This window comes from Ochotona curzoniae, unplaced genomic scaffold, assembly GCF_017591425.1.
Source record: "Ochotona curzoniae isolate NIBS_2020 unplaced genomic scaffold, NIBS_Ocur_1.0 contig_3520, whole genome shotgun sequence".
NCBI classification, from domain to species: Eukaryota; Metazoa; Chordata; class Mammalia; order Lagomorpha; family Ochotonidae; genus Ochotona; species Ochotona curzoniae.
The window spans coordinates 33,530,244-33,552,487 of NW_024465894.1; the positions used below are offsets into that span (position 1 = coordinate 33,530,244).

The 22,244-nt window shown below is 51.8% G+C and overlaps 1 protein-coding gene across 1 annotated transcript in view; it reads right to left on the reverse strand.

Moving 5' to 3' along the window:
- Positions 1-22,244, reverse strand: part of SYNDIG1 (synapse differentiation inducing 1) — a 72,387-nt gene that overhangs the window by 28,791 nt on the left and 21,352 nt on the right. The window contains exon 2 of the mRNA XM_040981225.1: positions 19,326-19,463. Coding sequence (XP_040837159.1) covers positions 19,326-19,463 — 138 coding nt within the window. The remainder of the gene's footprint in view (positions 1-19,325; positions 19,464-22,244) is intronic.

Sequence of the window (22,244 nt, forward strand, 5' to 3'; positions counted from 1 at the left end):
TTCCTGTTCCGATAAAGTTATACAATGGCATCCCAGGGGCCTGAGCCTCATGAGCTCATGTGGTCCTCACTGCTTTCCAAAGACCTTTAAATACCACGGATATCACTTTGGAAATCTGATTGCCAGTGCACAAGACTGAGAAAAGTTCAAAGCACAGTAAAACTGAGAGGATACAGGGCCAAAATGGTCTTCATCTAAATTTTACACATTAAAAGCAAACACAGTGGGGAGATGGCACTGTGGCTGAGTAGGTTACATCTCAGCCTGTGGCACCAGCATCCAATGCGGGTGCTGGTTTGAATCCCAACTGCTCCATTTCTTGTTCAGCTCCCTGTTTATGTGCAAGGGAAAGAAGCGGATGATCCAAGTGCTTGGGCTCCTGGTACACTCATGGAAGACTCAGAAGTTCCTGGTTCCTGGATTAAGACTGACCAAACTCTGGCCATTGCAGCCATTTGGGAAATAAACCGGAAGAGGAAAGATCTCTCTCCCCCTCATTCTGCAGCTCTGATTTTCATAAATGAAATCTTTTCAAAATGTTAGATAGAAACAGTTTAACAGAAAATTGCATTTTTAGGCCAGGGAAAAGGGTCATGAGAACACCCCATGACCTCTGACCTGCCCCTCGTTTGGATGACCTGGGTCATGTTTCTCTGTCACCCACTCCATCCTGAGGAAGAAAGGGATCAGTGAGCAGCCTACAGGGCGGGGTGCTGCCTGCCACCCAGCTCACATCACTGCTGCGATGTGACACACCATGCCATGGCTAAGTGATGCTGAGTCACCTGCCTGTGAGGGCGTCGGGGAAGGGCTGAGGTGCTTGGACGTGGGCCCTGCCCAGGCCAGATCAGGACCTCGGGGTTCAGTGCAGCTGAGGGAAACTTCCAGGCCCAACACTGAGACCACCACTTCCTAGGCGCTTTTCTGGTCAGGCTCAATCTTGTGCAGCTTTGAGCCGGAGCCCCCCCGACTCAAGGTGCATGGAACTCCCAAAGGTCTGCCCCTAGAGCTCAAGTTGTGTCTCGGTGTTGGCAGATGCATGATTGGGGTGAAACCACTGGACATGGTTCTCTAGGTTTATTCTCGAAGATGCCCTGGCCACGTGCTCATAAGCAATGCAAAAACAAAAACAAGTCCTGGTGCGGTAGCCTAGTGGCTAAAGTCCTTGCCCTGCGTGTGTCAGGATCCCCCGCGGGTGCTAGTTCATGTCCTGGCTGCTGCACTTCCCATCCAGCTCCCTGCTTGTGGCCTAAGAAAGCAGTCGAGGATGGCCCAAAGCCTTGGGTCTCTGCACCCACATGGGAGACCAGGAGGAAGCGCCTGTTCCTGGCTTCGGATTGGCTCAGTTTGGGTCTTGCGGCCAGATGAACCAATGAACCAGTGGAGCAGTGGATGGAAGATCTTTCTGTCTCTCCTTCTCTCTGCAAATCTGACTTTCTAATAAAAATAAATCAATCTTAAAAAAAACAAAAGACAAAGCAACGAAGAACAAGGGTCGAGGGCACAGGTTTAGGGAGGAGCTACTCTTCTGGAAAAGAACAAAAGGTCAGCGTGACAATCTCCAGCATGTAAAATATTCCATTAGCTTTATGACACGCAGGGCATTAGCCTGATGCACGGCGGGAAGGCCGGTGTTAACGCTGAGCATCTTTTTCCAGCTCCAAGAGATGCCAGTGGAATAAAAAGATTATGAAACTGCTGCTGAGGCTGCGTCTTCATCTCCCTGGGGGCTTCTTGGGCTGACAGAGTAACAGGCTGGCACGGGGGCGGGGGCAGGCAAGGGAATGGTAGATGGCATCTGTTGGGTCAGAAATGAACCTGGCACGGGCAGGAGGGGAAGGCAGGGCCACACCGTGTTCCTGAGCGAGGCCTGGGACTCTGACTTGTAGAGAGGCCAAGGAATGGCCCCTGCTGGGACATCCCTCCTCCCTCCAGCCTAGAGTTGGGCCTCTTGGTAGGGGGAGGCAGGAATGAGCACCAAGCATAGTCTTTAAGCTCACCTAGGGTCCTACCTTGAAGACACTGTTGGGCTCCCAGTGAGCGCAAGCAGGACTGTGTGGGTCACAGCAAGAGTTTGTGAAGATGAGTTTGCCACTCACCCCCCTCTGTCCCTGTCAGCTGAGGGGGGAAGGGGAACAGGGGGCCAGCCTCCCCTGAAAGGCAGGCCGCTGCTTGGACAGCAGGTGCAAGAGTCATCTCTCAGTGATGTACATGATGAGAAAGTCCATGCAGCTCAGAGAAGGTGAGCAATGCGCAGCCTAGGGCAGGCAGGGTTCTGGATGATGGAAACACTCGTGAGTAAGGCTGGGAGCTGAGAAACAGGGAGGAGGACCAGGGCAAGGAGGAGCCAGGGTCCTCCTGGGGAAAGCCAGCAGGAACACCCTGGGGTGTGGCTGGCGCCACCACGTGGTGAAACCTTCTTGCTGTCCCGGCAGCACTGGGTGTCCTTCCTGAGCAGCTTCTGCAAACCTTAAGTGCAGGGTCTGGAACTGGACCAGGGGGTCGCTATCCACTCAACCTGACCAGGGAGAGGGGGCAGAGCCCCGGGGAGGGAGGCAGTGCAGGAGGAGAGGGGCTTGGAGGGATGCGGGTGTGGTGGCAGGCAGCTGTGTCCAGAAAACACCTTCCAGGTCCACAACTTCAGTTTTGGAGACAGCGACACCCTAGCTCGCTGGAGTACCATGGACATTCTGGCACGTGTGGCCCCTCTGGCCTGCTGTTGCCTGTGCCTCCAGCACTTGGCATGGGGCAGGCACACAGTAGGTGCTCTGCTAAGGGTTTTGAAGTGCACCTGCCGCCCAGAAAGGCAGGGTATGGCAAGAGCGAGGAGGAGCCAAACCAAGAGCCACACCCTGTCCCCCAGACGGTGACACCTGCTCTTGGGTCTGGGGACTGTGGGATGCACTTCCTGGCTACCCTGTACCCTGTACCCTGCACGGGGCCTCTCCCAGCTCTGCTTTACAATGAGGCTTTCTGGAACCTTCTCCCCTGCTGGGGAAATGATGGGGGCTGTTGCTGGTGTCTACAAGTCAGCTCTGAATCTGCTGAACCCCCAAAATCTGATAAACCAAGCATGCGGGGAGCAAGGCTGCCGGTTTAGGGAGGGAGAAAAAAGACTAGGATCTCAGTATGTCCCAGGTGAACACCCTCAAAAGCAGAGACAAGAGGTATCAGGCTCCTGGAGAAGGCCTGGGCCAGGGATGTGGCATTCCCAGCCCGCAGGCCCCTGGAAGCTTGGGCTTAGCACAGGATGGAGAAGGGACATCCCTCAGGAGGTGAGCCCTCAAGTGGGGCAGCGACGCCTGTTGGGGAGCTGCCTCACCCACAGAAGCAGCAGGGCCTCGCAGAGTGCTGGTAAAACAGGTCCAAATCTGCCCTCCGCACAGCCATTAGTCCTCATTTAGGAGAAAGGCTGCCTCTGAGATGTAAACCAGTTAATGGCCAGGTAATAGCGGTACTTGAAAGCAGCCAGGCTGCCTTAATGATGGTTGACAACTTAATTTGTTAGAACTTCTGCCCACACAGGGTACAAACCGTAAGGAACTGCAGAGCTCTGCCTCGCTTCCACTCTCCCCCACTCCACCCACAAGGTGCGCTCACTTACGCAAAACCAATTTTCTGAGTCCGAGTCCATTCTGAGCATTTCAAAGAGGCGAGCTTGATGACCGCTAGCGAATGAGTCACGCTTGGATCCTGTTTGTGTCAGACACACGCCTGACGACGGCCCAGAAGGATGAGGGGGATGGCTCAACTGTCCCCGAGGACACTGTCCCATCTCATTTTTTCCTTTAAGCTTTATATGTGTAGTTGAATGGCAGGGTCACAGAAAGGGGGGGGGGGCGCGGATAAACAGAGATCTTCCACTTGTTAATTCACTCCCCAAATGTCCTCAGTGGTTGGGCCTGAGCCAGGCTTAAGCCAGGAACCAGGAGTATGTTTTTCAGGTCTTCCCATGTGGGTGCAGAGGTCCAAGGACTTACGCCACCCTCTGCCGCTTTCCCAGGCCACAAACAGGGAGCTGGAGTGGAAGTGGAGCAGCTGGGACTTTGAAATGGTGCCCCTATGGAATGCCAGTGTTGAAGATGGTAGTCCTTCCACCTGCCCATTTTCTACACTCTCATTTATCTATGGTCTGAAAACACTAGACAGAAAATGTTCAAGGTGGGCACTTAGGCACATGTGCCGAGGAACTGGGGCTCCCGACGTGTCCGCAGGGAGGAGCCATCCAGACCCCCAAGTTCTGGACCCTTAGGGCCAGAATCAGTTCAAGGCTTGTGGGATGATCATGGATGCTGCGAGCTAAAGGGGGAATGTCTGAGCTAAGATATATTTAGAAACAGAACTGTTAAGGTTGATGCTGCTTTTAAGCTGTTCCCTGTAGCTAGGAAATACGTGGAAAGATGATGACTTCTGTGGAGGTGATGGGAGGCTGGGCTGTGGACACCCTTAGCTCCCACTGGCCCATGAGGCAGTGGGTGATGTGTAACGCTCAGCAGAAGGAGGCCAGGCTACGTGTCAGAGGGGCCAGCATCATGGTTGCAATGAGATGGAACTGCTTTTCTGGCACCAGAGGGTTAAATTCTGTCTAGAAATTAAAACCCTTGCCTTTGGCTGCCTCTCGTTAGGGTCAGAGGGTTCCTTTCTGGGCAGGTGTAAAGGAAGAGCAGCACTGCTGCTGGGCTCCACCCAGAGGCCCTGTGGTGTCCAGGTCCCCACAGTGGTCAGAGACTTAGACCGAGTCCTTCTCATGGAAGCTGCTTAGGAGGAGAGCAGAGGCAGGTCCCTTTATCTGCCCTGCCCCAAGCCTGCGCCTACAGAGCCCCATAGCGCTGGGTAACACTCCCTTCTGTGTGTTTACTGTGGCTGTCACACAGCGAGAGGAGATGACGCAAAGACAGGCGCGTTGACCGGAGATGACAGTACATTTCCCACTGAGGCAGTGGGAACTTGCAGGAGAGGAGGCCTCCTGCACCTGTGCTGGTGGGACTCTGAGAGCAGCACCTGGGGACCAGACCAGGGCAGAGAGCTAACAGCAGGTAGGGGATGCCCTAGGTCAATCTGATGGGGGACGAAAGGGCAAGGAAGCAGACTGATGGGGGGAGTGGGGCTACCTGGAGGCCATTGTGGGCCAACTGGTGTCCAGGGAAAGAGGCTTAGAGTCCTTCCTGCAGCTGGGGCAGGTTGGGGAGAACAGAGGGAGTCCAGGACCGGACCTGCAGACACACAGCAAGAAGGAGAGATGCTGGCACGGAGGCGTGAGCTGGGACCCCAACTTGGAACGAGTGGGGCACGAGGTCCTGGATAAGAGCCACAGGACCGGGCAGGGAGCTGGTGAGAGCATGGCATCACAGGCTGGAGTCTGTGGTGGGCAGAGGGTGAGGGAGGCCGGAGCCCTGGGGGTCAATGTCCCTTCCCACAAGGGAAATGAAGAAAGCTCCCTCAGGTAGCACCCAGCATGCCCTGAGCACCCAGAATTCCAGATTTGGGAGCAAAGTGGATCTCAGAGGATTCTCCAGGAGAATCCTCCAGGAGAATCCTCCAGGAGAGCCCACGCAGGGCAGATCATCAGAAAATAGCCTGGGTCCTACAGAGAGCAGGTGTGAGTGCCACCCACTTCCTGTGATGGCGGGTGTGGGGTAGGAAAAGGGATTAGGGGCCCACACATCCACTCCTGGGAAGCCCAAGCACTTATGTGCACCTGGCCCAAACAGCAGTGCCCGGCCCAGGGAGACAAGAAGGGCTGGGGGCATGAAGGTGTTGCCTCTGTCAGACTCAACAGGTGAGCTGGGAAAATTCCCTTCTGGTGATTGGATGCCCATGCATAATGGATGGTGCCCTGCTGTGAGCGTTCCTGGCCTGCATCTTCCCGATCATCCTACACCTGCTCTCAGGGCAAGCGCAATGAGGTAATGCATAAATGAGAGCCACTGCTGATGGGGGGTGTGCGACACTCCAGGGATCAGCTGTGCGGTCGGCAAGGAGGTACCGTGACAAAACCCTCAGGCACTAATCTGCACCCGGCACCTACGGCCAGGTGTCCTGAACCACGGTCTCAGGTGGCTCTGAAGTTAGAATGTGCCACTGACAAGACCCACCTCAGTTTGCAAATGCAACACGGCAAGTTCTCGAAGTAATCCCCGGTACAGGGAAGTATCTTACAGCTGAGCTTGAGGATGGAGTCTCTGAAGAGCCCATTCCTCCCACCCACCAGGGTCCCTGGGAGATGAACAGAGTAAAGCGAGTGATCCTTGCATCCTTACTCGTGTACTGGAGTCCTGGGGAGACCCTAACATGGTGCTGGTGTTGCGACCATCAGTGCCACCAGTGGGCTGGCTCCGTGGCACATCGGGCTAATCCTCCCTCTGTGATGGCACCATCCAAGGCTGCCAATTCTGGTCCCAGCTGCTGCACTTTCAGGCCAGCTCCCTGCTAATAGCCTGGGAAAGCAGCAGGGGTTGGTTCTATTCCTTGGGCCCTGCACCTGCATGGGAGACTGGAAGAAGCTTCTGGCTTCCAGCTTCAGACTAGCTCCAACTCTGGCTATGGTGGCCGTTTGACAGGTGAACCAGTGGAAGGAAGATCCTTCTCTCTGTCCCTCCCTCACTCTGTAACTCTGACTTTCAAGTAAAATAAATGAATCTTAAAAAAGAGAGAGCACAGGATGACCAAAGGACCAAGAGGTAGGAACAAGGACGCAGGAGGTTGCAGGCGAGGAGTAAGCCACAGGCGAGGAGTAAGCCCCAGGCTCTGGATCACCTGTGAAATGTAAAATGAGTGTGGGTGGAGTGGGCAGTGCCCGGGAGCCCCCAAGTGCTGATCTTACCCACAGAGAGGTTAGGTCTTACAGGATGAACCCACCGAGGAGGGCTGAAGAGTGGATGCAAACCGAGCATTGGAGCTCTCTCAGGGCCACAGTCAGACCAGGGATGGCCAAGACACCAGGCCTGGGCTCAGGAGCACTTGACTTTTGTCCCCTTTCCATGTTGACTAGGTCCCAGTGCAAAGCTAGTTCTAAAAGTCATCCTAGAGTGACTGCCCGGAGAACCTCAAAATCAAGGTGCTTTGGTATTTATGTCTAATTAATTTGGAAGTGTTCACTCCCCCTCCCAGCCCCAACCAGCAAGCTCAAGAACTGAGTACCTTGGGCCTGGCGGCGTGGCCTAGCAGCTAAAGTCCTTATCTTGAATGCCCGGGATCCCATATGGGCACCGATTCTAATCCCAGCAGTCCACTTCCCATCTAGCTCCCTGCTTTTAGCCTGGGAAAGCAGTAGAGGACGGCCCAAAGCTTTGGGACTCTATACCCACCCGTGTGGGATACATGGAAGAGGTTCCTGGATCCTGGCTTCGGATCGGCATAGCATCGGCCGTTGCGCTCACTTGGGGAGTGATTCATTGGATGGAAGATCTTCCTTTCTGTCTCTCCTCCTCTCTGTATATCTGACTTGCCAATTAAAAAAAAAAAAAGAAAGAAAAGAAAAGAAAAGAAAAAGAACCCAGTGCCTCTAGGGACTCTCTTGGTCCTCTCTGCCCCAGTTACACCTGAGCAGTGTCACCCAGACACAGGGCCTGGTCACTGCACACATGTCCTGCACGGGAGTTCCCAAGGCCCTGTCGGACACAGGGACTTGCCACTGCACAGACACCTTGCACAGGAGCTCCTGAGGCTCTGCTGGACACAGACAGCTTACGGACAAGGACAGAGTGCTCTGTCGGACATGGGGAGGTGAGGGGATGAGGATGTACTCGCATTCGTGGTCATCCTTCAGCTCTCAGTCTGGAGCGTGCCACGCTCCCTGCCTGGGGTCACATGCAGTGGCAACGGCAAGGTGAAGCAAGGAGGGTCGTGCAGCATGATTCCTATCCCAAGCAGAGCTGGTGTCTGTGGCAGAGGTGTAGACGGTCCATGACGGATGTCCACACGTGCTTGGCCTTGTGATTCAGGGGCCCAGGGACAGCAGTGACTGCGAGAGAGACATGGCTACCTTCCACTGATGAAAATCAGACTCTCAGAGACTCCCTGAGACATCACAATGGACTCACGAACCCAGGACTTGCTCATCGCCACTCCAGGAAGCGTGTGCATGTGGCCTGAGCCATGAGCCTTGTGTGCACTGTCGTTCTGTTGTTTCCTAGGCCAAGCACTCAGGGGTTGGTGGAGAGAACGGGGCTAGCACCACCTGTTGTTTACGCTGTGTACCTGCCAAGCCACACTGCATTTCAACCTTGCCCACGGAACCCTGCCCTGGAAGACTTCAGAAAGTCCCAGGAATGGGCCCGGTGGCGTGGCCTAGCAGTCCCATATGGGCGCCGGTTCTAATCCCGGCAGCTCCACTTCCCATCCAGCTCCCTGCTTGTGGCCTGGGAAAGCAGTCCAGGATGGCCAAAGCCTTGGGATCCTGCATCCGTGTGGAATACCAGGAAGAAGTTCCTGGATCCTGGCTTCGGATCGGCATAGCATCGGCCGCTGCGCTCACTTGGGGAGTGACTCATCAGATGGAAGATCTTCCTCTCTGTCTCTCCTCCTCTCTGTATATCTGACTTTCCAATATATAAGTAAATCTTTAAAAAAAAAAAAAAGAAAGTCCCAGGACTATCTGAAAAAAAAAACAAAACAAAACAAAAACAACTACATGTGGATTCCAAAAATCTTTTGCATGAAAAGGATCCATTAATTCCATATACTTTCACGCAAGTGGAAATTTTTCTGTTTTTTAGTAACTGGTTCATTTGTTCTGAGGTCAGCACAGGAAATCTCCTGGGTCTTGTTCTAATTACCTTGTCACTGTCTGGATCGTAATTTCCTGAACCCAAAGATCCGGTGGGAGGAACCCTCCGGGGGTACATCCACTTGAAGTTCATCAGCTAGTGGGAGATTCAGAGTTTTCTTAAGACTGAGTGCCACCACCGGGGCTTCTGCGTTAGCGGTTTCAACGGTTGAGAGAACATCAGTAAGTGAGCAGAATTCATGTTTGAGGTTTTGCAACAACAACAACGCCTTCTGCTACAAATCTATTAGAAACCCAAATCCATCTGCATTATCATCCAGAGACAACAGACTTGTAATGCTTTACAGATGTGCTCTTTTCATTGGCAAACCATTTATCACATCATAGTCACATTGGTGTCCACTAATCTGCCTTTAAGACTAAATAACAATCAATAATGCATTGGCAGAAAGGTTTACCTTGAAAGGAAATGTGTGCTTGCAGCATTATAAACCAACACAGGACCGACAGAAGCAAAGATCGTAATTTTAGGACATATAACTTCTGATCTACCTGCCATGCTAAGGCATCTATCAGACCTCAGTGATAAGTTTCCCAGAGACAACTGTTTATTCCGTCAAGGCAAGAAGAGTCAGGCCTTGGGGTCACCTCCAAATCAGAAGGCAAGAAGTCCTCACTGACCCCAGCATGACACTGAATCTGTGGTTCAAGACCACTTGAGGACTTCAGGCGCTGTCTTGTGAGTCCCTGCCAGACTGCTTGATGCCTCCGTGGTCAACCAGGGCATTCCTGGCTTGGTGGTCGGTCCAGCCTCTGGCCAGGTTGGGTTGGGCTCTACAATCACAGAAGTGGCTGCAGATGGTGACCAGGAGCTAACAGGGCCTGTATGGAGGGCCTGCATCTCAGCAGAGAATGGTCAGAAGCACCTGCACCTCTTTGCTTGTGGGGGCACACTTACTCCTGAAAGTCTGGGTTGTGTCACTTAAAGAGAAAGGACCAGAGCTGGCAATATCCTTAGATGTGAGCTGGGGGTTAGAGGGGAGAACATCCAGCTAAACACACTGGATTTCAACCTTCAATTCCAGTGCCTGGATTGTGCCCCAGGGCAGTCAACACGTGTGTTGTGTTCACCTGCCAGAGACAAATAACCATAAAATCAGAGCATTATCCATGACTGAACTAAGTCTGTTGATAAGTTAGCTGCAACAGCAGGGAGCAAACAAGGTGGCTTTGTTCTTTTGTGCACCAGAACAAGGTAAAACCAGGCACTTCATGGCAGCACTACTCTGGAGAAACTTAACGGATCAGAAATTTGATTTGTCTGGGCTGTGGGCGCAGGTCATTAATATTTATAAGGAATTGTTCAAATGCAGAATTGCAAAACATCCAGAAGCCCTGTTCAGCACATTCAACATGCATATGCAGATAGACACCAGAGAGGCAGGCAGGGAGAAGGGAAAGGACAGGAGGTGGGAGAGCCAGCACCTGTTGACCTCTGCACTGGAATTCTCAGGACTTGGGTGGAAACAGCCCAGCTGCCCTCTTTTGGGTCCGCCCCTCCGGCTGCGTATTCCAAGCCAGCACCACCCTACAGGTGCCAGGACTCCTGCAGGCTCTTGTTGTCCCTTTCCTCCACTGAGTCATAACCTTCACTTAGAGCCACAGGCTTTGGGAGATGAAGGCATTTCCATTCCTTATTTGTGTGACATGTAATATTCTCAATATGGAACTCTGGGGGTTACACTGGAAGAGTCCATCCTTGGTTGAGAAAAAGGCCGGGCAGGGAGAAGAAGACACACCGATGGGAAGGCCTAGAAGACGTTACTTCAGACACAAGTCCAAAGCCAGTACCATGCAGTCACAGGGCAAAGTGGAGACATCAGGGGCTTCCTCCCGGGGTCTTCCATCCATCTTTCCCCCCCAGCCATGGTCCTGACTGGCTGCTTGTTGATTGTTCTTCTTCCTGTGGTCTTATAGCTCTGTCCAGCCCGCCCAGTGCTGAAGTGCTGTGTGGGCCTCTCAGAGTCTAAACCAGCAGGATTTATTGCAGGACCTACCCTCACTACAGTTGCCTAGTCTCTGCTGTCTCCACCCAGGAGGCAAGAGTGAGTCAGAAATGTCAGGTGACCCACACGTTTCCAGAGTAGCCTCTGCCGGCAATCGCCTCCTTCCCTCTGGCTTTGCCTCACTGAGGATTCTGAGGGTTGGAGCTGGTGGCCTGTGGCTCTGGACAAGCCATGAGCTCACTGTCATCAGCAGCCTGACGCTATACTGGCTGCAGCCAACAGTCATCTGTGGTCCTGTAGTTAGAAGCCATTTGGTTCATCTTTGCAAGCCACAAGAGGCCACACCTACGCATCAGCCACAAAGGCAACTGGCAGTAAGCAGGTACCGACACTGGGCCAGGCTCCATGCCTGGTGGCCCTGTGTTTCTCCCACCCCCTTGGTGGTAATGCCCTGCTCACTCAGCCTTGCAAATAGCCTGGTCCGTGCTCATTGCCTGGACCTGTGTAGACTCTGCAGAGCCAGCAGGCACTTGACCTTCTAGTTCTGCCCCATAGGAGAAAAGTCACATCAGGAGAGATAATAAGCACCTCTGGTGCGAATCGTCCCCAGAACTACTTGGTTCCCCCTGACTGACTATGATCCAGTCTTAATGGAGTCAGATGGTGATACACACCCACATCCATTCCTGGGCTGTCATTTCACTGGATTAAACTAGAGCTCAGAAGCTCTAGTTTAGAGAGCGGCTCCCTATGCAAGGATCTGTGGCTGCTGTTTGATATGGAAGCTCTCGTGCATAGAGTCACCAAGCACCATTACTAAGCACCACCCAGAGGTGCCACCAGACGCAAGGCAGGCTTGTCAAGTGTGCACAAAGCCACGGCCTTCCCGCTTGGTGCTGTCCCCCAGCTCCTCCCTTCACGTTTTGCTCTGCCTTCTGCACCTGTTTTTGGCTCCACCAGGGAATCCCTGCACCACTCGCTCTCTGCTGTTTCCTCCAAGTCGCTAACCCGAGTCCACTGCCTCTTACTTTTGTGGTACCTGCACCTGGGAATGTGGCTGGAGGAGCCCTCGCAGCCTGTGGGCAGCGTTCCTCGAATGCCTCTCACCCCGATCCTTCTGCACCTTAGCTCCTGCCTCACACCCTTCTTGGGGGCATCTGAGGTCTTCTTGCACACCCAAGAGCTCCAGGTGTGCCTGTTCCACACTCTACTCCTCCCACCTCCTGAGCCACAGGAGTCTCCCCAGTGCCCCAATGTCTACATTTCACTCTCTGTTGGAGTCTTTTTATCATATGCAAAGATGCTAGACTTCTTGCTACTTCAAAACAAACACACCCACACGGCTCTTGGCACCGCCTCCTAAAGCAATACCAGAAACATAGCCAGCCACAGAGAGCTGCTCCTCACCCCAGGAGCTCCTCACACTTCCTGGGTTACAGGTTTCCCTCCTTGGAGCTTGCTACCGAGTTCCCAGTGGAACCATTGATCACCGGATCCTTCTCTTCCTCACCCTCTGGAATCCCCTCCGAGGGGCTGGTGCTTCTTGCACATCACTGCGGTTCTTCTCTTTGATTCGTACCCTCAGTCCAGAAGTCGTCTCTGACACCACCATTGGAGGTCCACCAATGGACACCGCAGGGTCTATTCCCAGCTCCACAGGGCTCCTCCTGGACACACCAGCTGCCCATTGTGCAAACCAATGGATCCTCACCTCCCTCACAGCACAACCATAGCCTCTAGGTCATTCTTCCAGACATCTCGCATGCTCCTATCTTTGCAATTTTTCTTTTTTTTAATTTGAGAGGAAGGAGGAAGACAGTGCTGTCATCCAATGTTTCAGTTCTCAGTCCTTGTAAAAGCTGGACCTGGCTAAAGCCAGGAGCTGAGAATGCAAATTGGAACTGAGCAGCAGAACCTCACCACCAGCTCCCAGAGTCTGCAGTAGCAGAAGGTGGAACTCAAAATCGGTCCTCCAATGTGGGATGTAACTGTTACATCCTTCCCCTCTTCTTAACGGTGCATCCTTCCCCTCTTCTCAATCGGTTCCCTGCCACTAAGGCCAGTGTTGTGGCACAGTGGATTAAGCCTCTGCTTGCACCACCGGCATCCTATGACACAGCACCAGTGGCAGTTCTGGCTGCTCCACTTCCAATCCAGCTAATGCGCAGCCTGGGAAGGCAGCGTAAGATGGCCCTGCATCCACATTGGAGACCCAGATGGAGTTCCTGGCTATTTCACACTTATGCAGAGTAGGCGTGGATGGAAAATCTCTTTGTCTGCCTTTCTCTGTCTGTGTCACTCTGCTTTCAAATAAACAAATCAGTCTTTACAAAAACAGATTTCTAAGGTGGCCATGGCCTTGCTCTGGGCCTGTGAGGACCTCCCGGACCAAAAGCAGCACAGTGATGCTTCTCCTCCACTCAGGGCCCCCCACAGCTGCTCATCCCACAGAGGCAGCTCCGCATTCCAGCACGTCTGCCCTCGCTGGCCACCATCCTGCCTCCTCTGCTGTCCTATACCCCCTGCCATGCCAAGAGGACACCTGACTTCAAGCCCCTTGGCATCTGTTGTATCCCATGGCCTTGGCACCACGTCTGCCCCCTACCCATGCAGTCCATAGCTGGGGCCTGTAGTTTTTTACTCTCCAATGATGTCATTGTCTCATCAGGCCCCCTCATGAGCACCCCAGATCCATTTCCAACATCTCCTTTGGACTCAGAACCACGGAGCATCCTGGGCTTCATGTCGCCTCGTGGGAAGGGGAGGGGTCTGACTGTTGTGTTCACTGATGCCCGCTAGGCCAGACAAGGAGCAGGAGAAGCGACTACTGCATGGGTGGTCGGATGGGCTTCCAGCTGGGTGCCAGCTTGCTCAAGACCCTCATGGGATGCCCTCTTTCCCCGACTTGCTGGTTCTCTTTGCTGTGCCATTCATACAACTCATCATCGGGCTCCTAATACTGCGTTCTCATTTAATTATTGCTATAATGTTGCAGTTAGTAAAGGAAAGGAGATTTTATGAAATGAAATTAAATCAAGACATTGTACATGCTTGGCTATGGAAATCTCAGCCAGCAGTCTCAGCACACGGAACCCAGGCCTGTGGGCACTTCTCCAGACCAGAGGCACCATCTGGACAACTCAAGTTGCTGCTCCCTCACACCACCCATGCATGAGTGAGGGCCAATGAGGGCAAGCTCTACATCATGGACTGTTCACACTCCAAGTGCAGTGGGTGGACAATGGCATACAGAAAACACCGTGTTTTTGTTTAGTTTACAAAAGATAAAAAGTCTGGGCTATATTCCAGGGAGCAGGTGCTTAACACACCTGTGTCCCACATGGGAGTAACTGGGTTCGATGCTCAGCTCGAGCTCCTGGCTCCTAGCTGCAGACCTGGGGAGGCGTCAGGTGATGGCTCAGGTAGCTGTGGTTCCTCTCGGCCATTTGGGAGACCCCGATGGAGTTCCTGGCTCCTGCCTTTGGTCCTGGCCCAGCTCTGGCTGTTGTGGGCTTTGGAGGGGGGTATGAAGCATTAATTTCTCTCTCTCTCTCTCAAATAATAAGTACTTTTAAAAAATCAAATTGCTCGGCCTTGGGAATCCTACATATAGACACCTGCCTCATATGCCTAGAGTTACTGCCTTTGCCGTCTGCTGTTTGAACCTCAATGCTCAGTCTGCACATGAAGCTAACGAACAGCCTCTGCCTTTGGGTTTACTGAGGAGATGAATGAAGGTGGGCATTTCCAGCACTTGGGAGTGCCCCTTTTGAGACAGGTCTATGCACCATACCATGTCAGCAGCTCTTCTGTCTAAAGCTGGATCAGGCCATTCATGATGCAAAATGCAGCAAGTAACACTCCTCTACCCTTACCTCTGTCCACATGGAGTCCTTCATCTTGGCTCAGGGCTGAACCAGCCACCTTTCCTGAGGAGGCAACCCCCAGCTGCAACTGCCAGGGAGCCCTACGCCTTTGTTAGCCAGCTCTGGACTCTGGCATGTCACGCAACCTCAAGTCTCCAGGAAGCCCAGTCCCATGAAGTGAATAAAGTACTTGTGTGGCTGGACTCCTAGGAGAGCATGAAGCCCAATGGCCCAGTTCAAACTGGAGCACCTGCAAAATCAACTGGAAGGTCTGTTACAAATGCAAATTCCTGGGCTCACCCCACCCCAGTAACTGATAAAGCAGCTCTGTGGCTAGTCCAGATAATGTGCCTTTCTTGTAAAGGTTTATTATTTATTCGAAAGTCAGAGTTAACAGAGAGAAAAAGATAGACAGAATCTTCCATCTATTGGTTCACTCCTCAGGTGGCTACAACAGCCAGGGCTGGGCCAGGTGAAAGCCAGGAGCCAGGAGCTTCTTCCAGATCTCCCATGTGAGCGCAGGGGCCAAGGACATGGGCCATTTTCTTCTGCTTTCCTAGGTGCATTAGCACGGAGATGAGCAGCTGGGATTCAAACTGGAGCCTGTATTGCATCTGCTCGCTTGATGCTGTTACAGTGCTACAGTGCGTTGCTGGGGTACATGACATGAAGGTGTGAAGAGAACAGCTCCCCTATTGGCAAGGTTGCAAAGAGCTTCCAGTATATGACAAGGCCCGGTAGATGTTTTTCTAACCACCTCGACGCAGTCTCACCCCCTTTGCCTGGACACTCAACCACCTCGCTAAGAATTCTGTAATCTATTGAGGCATTGTTGTTTGCTCCTGTGAGATGGGTTTTGCAACTAATGTGAGCTTAGGAGTTAATGTTGCCGATAATGTTGGTGAGTGGGACTGCAATTTACACACAGGAGTAAAATTAAGCCAATGCTATTTCTGGACACCTTATTGTGTGCCTACCCATTGCCTCGGAATCTGGCCCAGACATGTAGCACGCCTTCTGGGAAAGGCTTGATAAGTATCCTAAAAATCAAAGTGACAGGAGTATGAGCTGAAACTGCTATGGTGATAAATACAGTTACTGTGACCTTAAAGGCTAGCCTGTCTTTGTAATTTCTTTGGAGCATAGGAAATGCATCTGCTTTCGCAACTCTTATAATCTTTTAGCTAGAGGAATTAAAGGATGCTTTTATTAATATCATAGAGATATGCTTGTAATTATTGTTGGACTGTTTACGGGGTTGTAGAGCCTGTAGTTGTAGGAGGGCTTAATATTTGAAACTTTTGCCTTGGACATTTATGTTTTTTCTCTTTTGATGTATTTCTCCCATTAAGCGATAGGTCCGTTGTAGAAGTAGAAATGTGGTGGGAATGTGTTGCTAATTAGCAGGTAACCGCATGTGCCTTGGCCTTGGAGTTCTGGCTGTCGCCTAATGGCCACTACTGAACAATGAATAATGGCTGGCTTTGAAGAAAATGATTATAGTAACTTCCAGAATTATCTCTAAGAGCACCTGGTTAACCATGAAGTAAAAAATAAAATAATCAAACATCTGTGCATGCCGGCTGAGTCCTGAAGTTAAAAATAGAACAATCAAATGTTTGTGCAGAGGATTGTGATGTGTCTGAGTAAATAACAAGGACAGCTTCTTGAGCTGTTAACAGAGGGCACCAAGAGGCAGTGTCTGTGTCTCACGGTCTTCTGGAGCTGGCCTCTGGCAGTGCACTTCTCGTAAATGCCCAGGACATGCTGATGCTGCAAGTACTCAGCCACAGCCTAAGATGCAACGGCATGCAGTTCTGAGCACTGAACCGGTGCACCAAAAGCATTCAACAAGTGCACACAAGCCACCCTACAACTGTGATGCCCACAGCAAGACTTCAGCAACGCCTTTGTGGCATTCGGCCTCCTCCCAGGAGCCTCCAGCCTGAGCATCCACAAGGCTTGTGGTGTTGTCACCTATGGGTGGTTTCTGGCTGTGGCAGTTACTGCGATGCCAGTGCATGTGCAGGGAAGCTGAGGCACACCAAGGAGGTACCTGCTAAGTAGCCTTGGCTGGAGGAGGAAAGAACCAACCAACCAATCAAAGGGCAGGCTTTCCCATGCATGGATGGCACTTCTGCTCCTGCTCACCATTGTGGTCTAGGTTGTTAAGCTGTACTGGAAGAGTCGTATGACCTGGACAGCTGCTGGCACAAGTCCTTGCACACTTGCCAGGGAACAGGGAGTAAGGCACGGCCTCACTGTCGGCTGGTGGGCAAACCGAGAGAGGAGCCAGTCCCCTGTGATGTCACAGACTTTTTTGAGACCAAGAAGCTTCAGGAGGCAGTGCTGTGGCTTTCTGGACCCAAACAACTCTGTCTTGCATAAGTACTGACAGCAACCCAGAGAGGACCCCAGGCTTTCTTCCCTCTGTGTCTGTACTTGGAAGGCCTAGCTGGTCCTACCTCGGTCAGCACCGATGCCATTCAAGGCAATAATACTTGATTTGGTGCCATTTGCCCTGTCCTTGACAGTGTGTGTACGTGTATGTGTGTGTGTGTAGTTGCACATGCAGGGTACACACACAACAGGACACACTGAGATGCTGCAGTCAGGGCCAAGTCTCGCCCTGGGTCCACAGCAAAGTCCCATTCCCCTGAGTCCACAGCCTTAGATTGTGAAAGGGAGGCTGCCTGGGAGGAGGCTGAGCATGGCAGCTCCTGTTTAGGGTCTGAGGGTGGAACTGGGTCACAGACTCTGCCAAGAGGTCTTGCCTCCGGAAATTTCTTTACCAAAACAGCATCTCGGGGCTTGCATTATGGTATTGCATGGAAAGCTGCCACCTACAAGGCCATTGTAATGCCGGTTGGCCCAAAGCTTGGGGACCTTGCACCCATGTGCGAGACCTGGAAGAAGTGCCCGGGCCCCTGTGCCCCCCATGTGGGACACCCAGATGGAGCTCCTGGCCCCTGGTTTTGGGCTGCCCGACCATGGCTGTTGCAGCCATTGTGGGAGTGAACTGGTGATGGAAGATGTCTTTCTATCTCTCTTTCTCTGTCTTTCTTTAACTTTGCCTTTAAGAGAATAAATAAGTCTTTTTTTAAGAAAAGCACCTCCTCTGCCTCCTGATTGCATTGAAGTCACATCTGTCCTCAAAGTCCAGTGAAAAGGAAAGTTGAGGACCCTGACCCATGGGACAGCAATGGTGACCTCTGTCCTCTGCAAGGACCACACCCCGTGCTTCTCTGGAAGCCACTTTCCACCTCCATAGCTGAACCAATAATAAAACCCGGCTCTGCCTGTCAGTTATGGAATGCCATGAATCATCCCAGCCCAGGCTCAGAGGCTCCTATATTGTCAGGATTGAGATTACTTTCTGAGCACGGGGGTTGAACACCCAGATACGCCACGAGGATCTGGGGTTACCCACAGCACTGCAATCTGCTGTACAGAGGTTCTGCCCAGGGACAGCAGACACTGAGTGCCACATGAGGTTGATTAGGGAATTGTTCTCAGCTCCTTTCTGTGAGCGAGTGATACCTCTCTCAGTAGAATCCTGACTCAATCTTGTGCTCTGTCAACCAAACTATGATTGATGTCGATGGTGTAGCCCCCGGCAAGTGTGCAAGGGCTTGTGCCAACAACTGCCCAGGGAGGGGGCGGTGACCCATAATGCAGGGCCATGGTGAGAACAGGGGGTTGGGGATACAACATATGCTGCCAGTGGTAGTTTGTGGAGAAGTCGGAGATTACCATGCTGTGCTGGGGCTGACTCTGCCTTCTGCTGTCCCAATCTCTCGTTCTGTAGCTGCTGCTGCAGGAGCCTGGCTCAACCCCCACACGCAGTTGTCTGTAATCAGTCATTCGTCTGTCTTCACAGACTGGTACTTCCAAACTTGGTGGAGCCCAACACGCTTGGAGTCTAGGGTCACCCAGCCCAGGAGTGCTCGGGCCACTGGAGTCGGTGGCTGGTGACATTTGCAGGCCAAATGCACACAAAGGCCCAGATTTGCAAAGTCAGAGCTGGGGCAGGTGCCTAGGCATACCCTGGCAGTACAGCCCAGAACCAGCACTACGAAGCTGGCACAAGGGCCCTTCTCTGTTCTCCAACACAAGCATGGAAGACATCCGGCCCTATGTCATCCTTTGGTCTGGCCCTCCCAAGGAAATCACAGGTGGGACTCAAAATTCAATAACTCCATAGCAGGTGAATGAATGATGCTATAAGTATCCAAACGGCTCTAGTGAGGGTGGGCAGGGAAACAAAGAAGGCCCCACGTCACCTTGGCTCTCTCTGCTGCCCCTGGCATTTGCAGGAAGCATAGAATGTGGAGTACCAGAAATAACTGCCAGTGGCCAGAGTGTACAGGTAGGAAAGCAAAAACACAAAATAAAACACCCAAGGGTAAGACTAGGGTTTGCCCTGGATGCATGTTTCCCATCAGTGTGGGAGTCGGCAGAAAACACCTGCTGAGCTCAGCTAGGGAACCGACTTCCAAACCCAGAGAAAACGAAACCCTCTAGAGGCCCTGCTGGCATCACACGGTCCCACCACCCGAGACATAGAGGGGATGCTGTACACACGTGTCCTCCACCATTCAGTGCATGCCTGCTTCCTTATCCTACAAGGGCAGAGCCGAGACCTTCCCTGATCCCCCAGGGTGCCTGGTTTCCCCAGCTCCACACCCTTGCCAGCCAAGCACGGCTGGCTGACGGAGGACTTACCTCATGCGACAGGTAGAAGGCAGCGATGCCCAAGGGCCAAAAGCAGCAGAGCATGGAGAAGACGCTGAGCCCCAGGTGGTCCCGAGGGGGCATCATGAGGAAGTTGTCCTCGCTCTCGGTGTCACTCGAGTAGTCGCTCTGCAACAAAGAGGAGAGATCTGTGAGGAACCCTTCCCCGCCCCTCCGCACCTCCGCAGCACAGTGCAGCGGAGGGGATGGGTTCTGCTCCTGGCTGCAGCCCATCCTCTGGGCAATGTGCCTGGTGCCATTGTCGCAGCCAGCAAGTTGACACCAGAGTCATCAGGCAGCACTCGAACAGCATGCTCTGGGCAGGGCATCTCTCATAGAAAACAGGAAGACAAAACCACCTACAACTCCCTCTTATCGGTGGGGACACGTTTTAAGCCACCATGCAGAGTGTATGCCCAAGACCTCACAGAGCACCAAACCCTAGACACAGCCCTCGCTCGGTGTGTTTCACGCATGAGTACAGTAAGCAATGAATACCACTCACAATGCAACAGAACGACCATGACCACATAATAGTGCCAGCATGGTGGTTCTGCCCTGGCAGCCACGTGGTAGGCAGCATGGACAGACAACACAGTCACGCTGTTCTAAGTTCATTTTGTGCACTTAGCAGGCCTGGACATTGGGCGCAAAGCTGAGACTCCGAGAAGTTAACACCTACCTAGGGATGTGTAGCAGTGCCCACGTTAGCCTGGAGTTCTCTGTCTCAAGGTCCCTGCGCCTAACAATGTGTCCAGGTTGCACATGCCCCACCTCCATGGCTTCTCCATGTGGCTCCACCCTCTGGGCGGGGGCTCTGAGAACCACGCTCCTGAGACGGCCACAGTGGTTGTTGGCAGTCTCTTCTATTGGACAGGCATGCAGAGGGCATTGGCATCTGACTTTACAACCACCTTACTCTGTTTTCTGTTAGAACTAAATGCCTGAGGCTGGGTAACCATTTGTTATACATGTTTGAGTTACTAATGTGAAAATCAGAGCTACAGAGAAAGAGAGAGAGAGAGATTTTTCATCTGTGGGTTCACTTTCCAGATGGTTTCAATGGCCAAGTCTGAGCCAATTTGAAGCTAGGAGCCACAGCTCCTGGTTGCTGTCTGGCACAACTCCAGCTCTTGTGGCCATTTGGGCAGTGAACTAGCAGATAGCTGTGTGTATATAACTTTGCCCTTCAAAAGAAATAAATACATAAATCTTAAAAAAAAAGCTATACGATATTTGTCCTATTGGGATTGACTTATTTCACTGAGTATAATGGTCTCTAGCTGGGACCATTTGGTTGCAAATGGTAGAATTTCAGTCTTTTTCAATGGCTGAGTAGTATTCCATGAAGAGGATTACCACAGTTTCTTTATTCCTTCTCTTTTGACATGCATCTGGGCTGTTTCCAAAAGCAAAAACAAAAGAAAAAAAAACGCACTATGTATAATACGCAAAATCTGTTCCTTTCACATAAATAAGTAAAGCAAACACATAAATAAATAGTGTATACATTATGAGGTCTGGCCCTGCCAAGACAACCACAGTTGGGACTAGAAATTCAATCATTGATGACAGCAAGTTATTTTGTAGCTTGATCGTTCTGCGTGGTCTGCAATTAATGTCATGAATATCCAGAAATTGTTCCTGGCAGAAAAAAAAGATTGTCCACCTCCTGAAAACATAAAAGTGGCTCCAGACTACCTCCTTTTGTCCAGCGTCCTGTCACTGACCACAGAGAAAGAACAATGAACACTACACGAAGATACCACTTAAGTCTGCTGAGCTGTGCGGCATCAAAAGCACAGTGGAGCACACGTGTCATGCGACCACAGGCACCAGCTGATGGGGATGGAGCTGGCTGTAACAACATTACGGATGCCTTCTCCTTTCTCTTCTCTTTTCCCCGAGTACGTGCATCTGTATTCTTGCACGTTGTCACTCAGATACATCCATGTGCCTCCGTGCACATGCATTGCTCAGAGGCGGTGGGAACCCAGTATCCAAGGCACTGGAGTAGCAGTGAGCACCCTAGTCAACCATGCCACAGGAACTGATGGTCACAAAGTGATACACTACAGCTAAAGGATGCCAGAGGCCACCAAGAAGGAGCTCCTGCTGTGACAACAGGACACAGTGAGTATCATAAGAAATAGAAAATAAATCCATGTAGTAACCCCTGGGATAGAAACAAAGCAATAAGAGGGAGAAAAAACAAAACAAAAGAAAAAACCCAAGAATAAGAGAAGGAGAACTGGTTCTCATTTGGACAAAAGCATGGCTTGCAAAGTTCTTCAGTACCAATGTAAACTTTTCTTTTAATCCCACTTTTTTTTTCACAGATGAACTGCAATGCAGAAAGAACTGCACATTAGACACTTATTGCAGGATGCTAGAGTCAGCAGGTATAGGGCCACAAAAAGAATTTCCCACAATCCTACACGGCCTCCCTACAGAGCAGCATTGTTGTGTAGTTCCAGGAAGCGTGTGACCAAAAGTCTCCTGCAGGCACAACAGAGAGAACAGATACCATGGGTTCCTGATGGAGTGTCCCGAAAGGTACCCCCATTTCTCTCATCGCTGACCTGTCCTCTGCAGAACCATCAAGGTTACACAGGACCAGAGAAAAAAAATGCAGGGGCTGTTCCAGATGAAGGCGACTTAAAGAGACAAGCAAAGGAAATGCCAGGTGAGACCCTGAACCGGAGATGGGATCCGAGTTCCCCCTCCTTTTGCCACAACAGATCTTAAAGTCAGATCCACAGGCTAGAGGCAAGCATTGTGGCAAGGCTCATTTCTTGGCTTTTTGACAAAGTTTTATATGTTTTTCTTGAAAGTCAGAGAAAGGGAGGGAGAGACAGAGAAAGATCTCGCATCCGGGGGTTCAGCCCCCAGATGGCCACAATGGCCTGA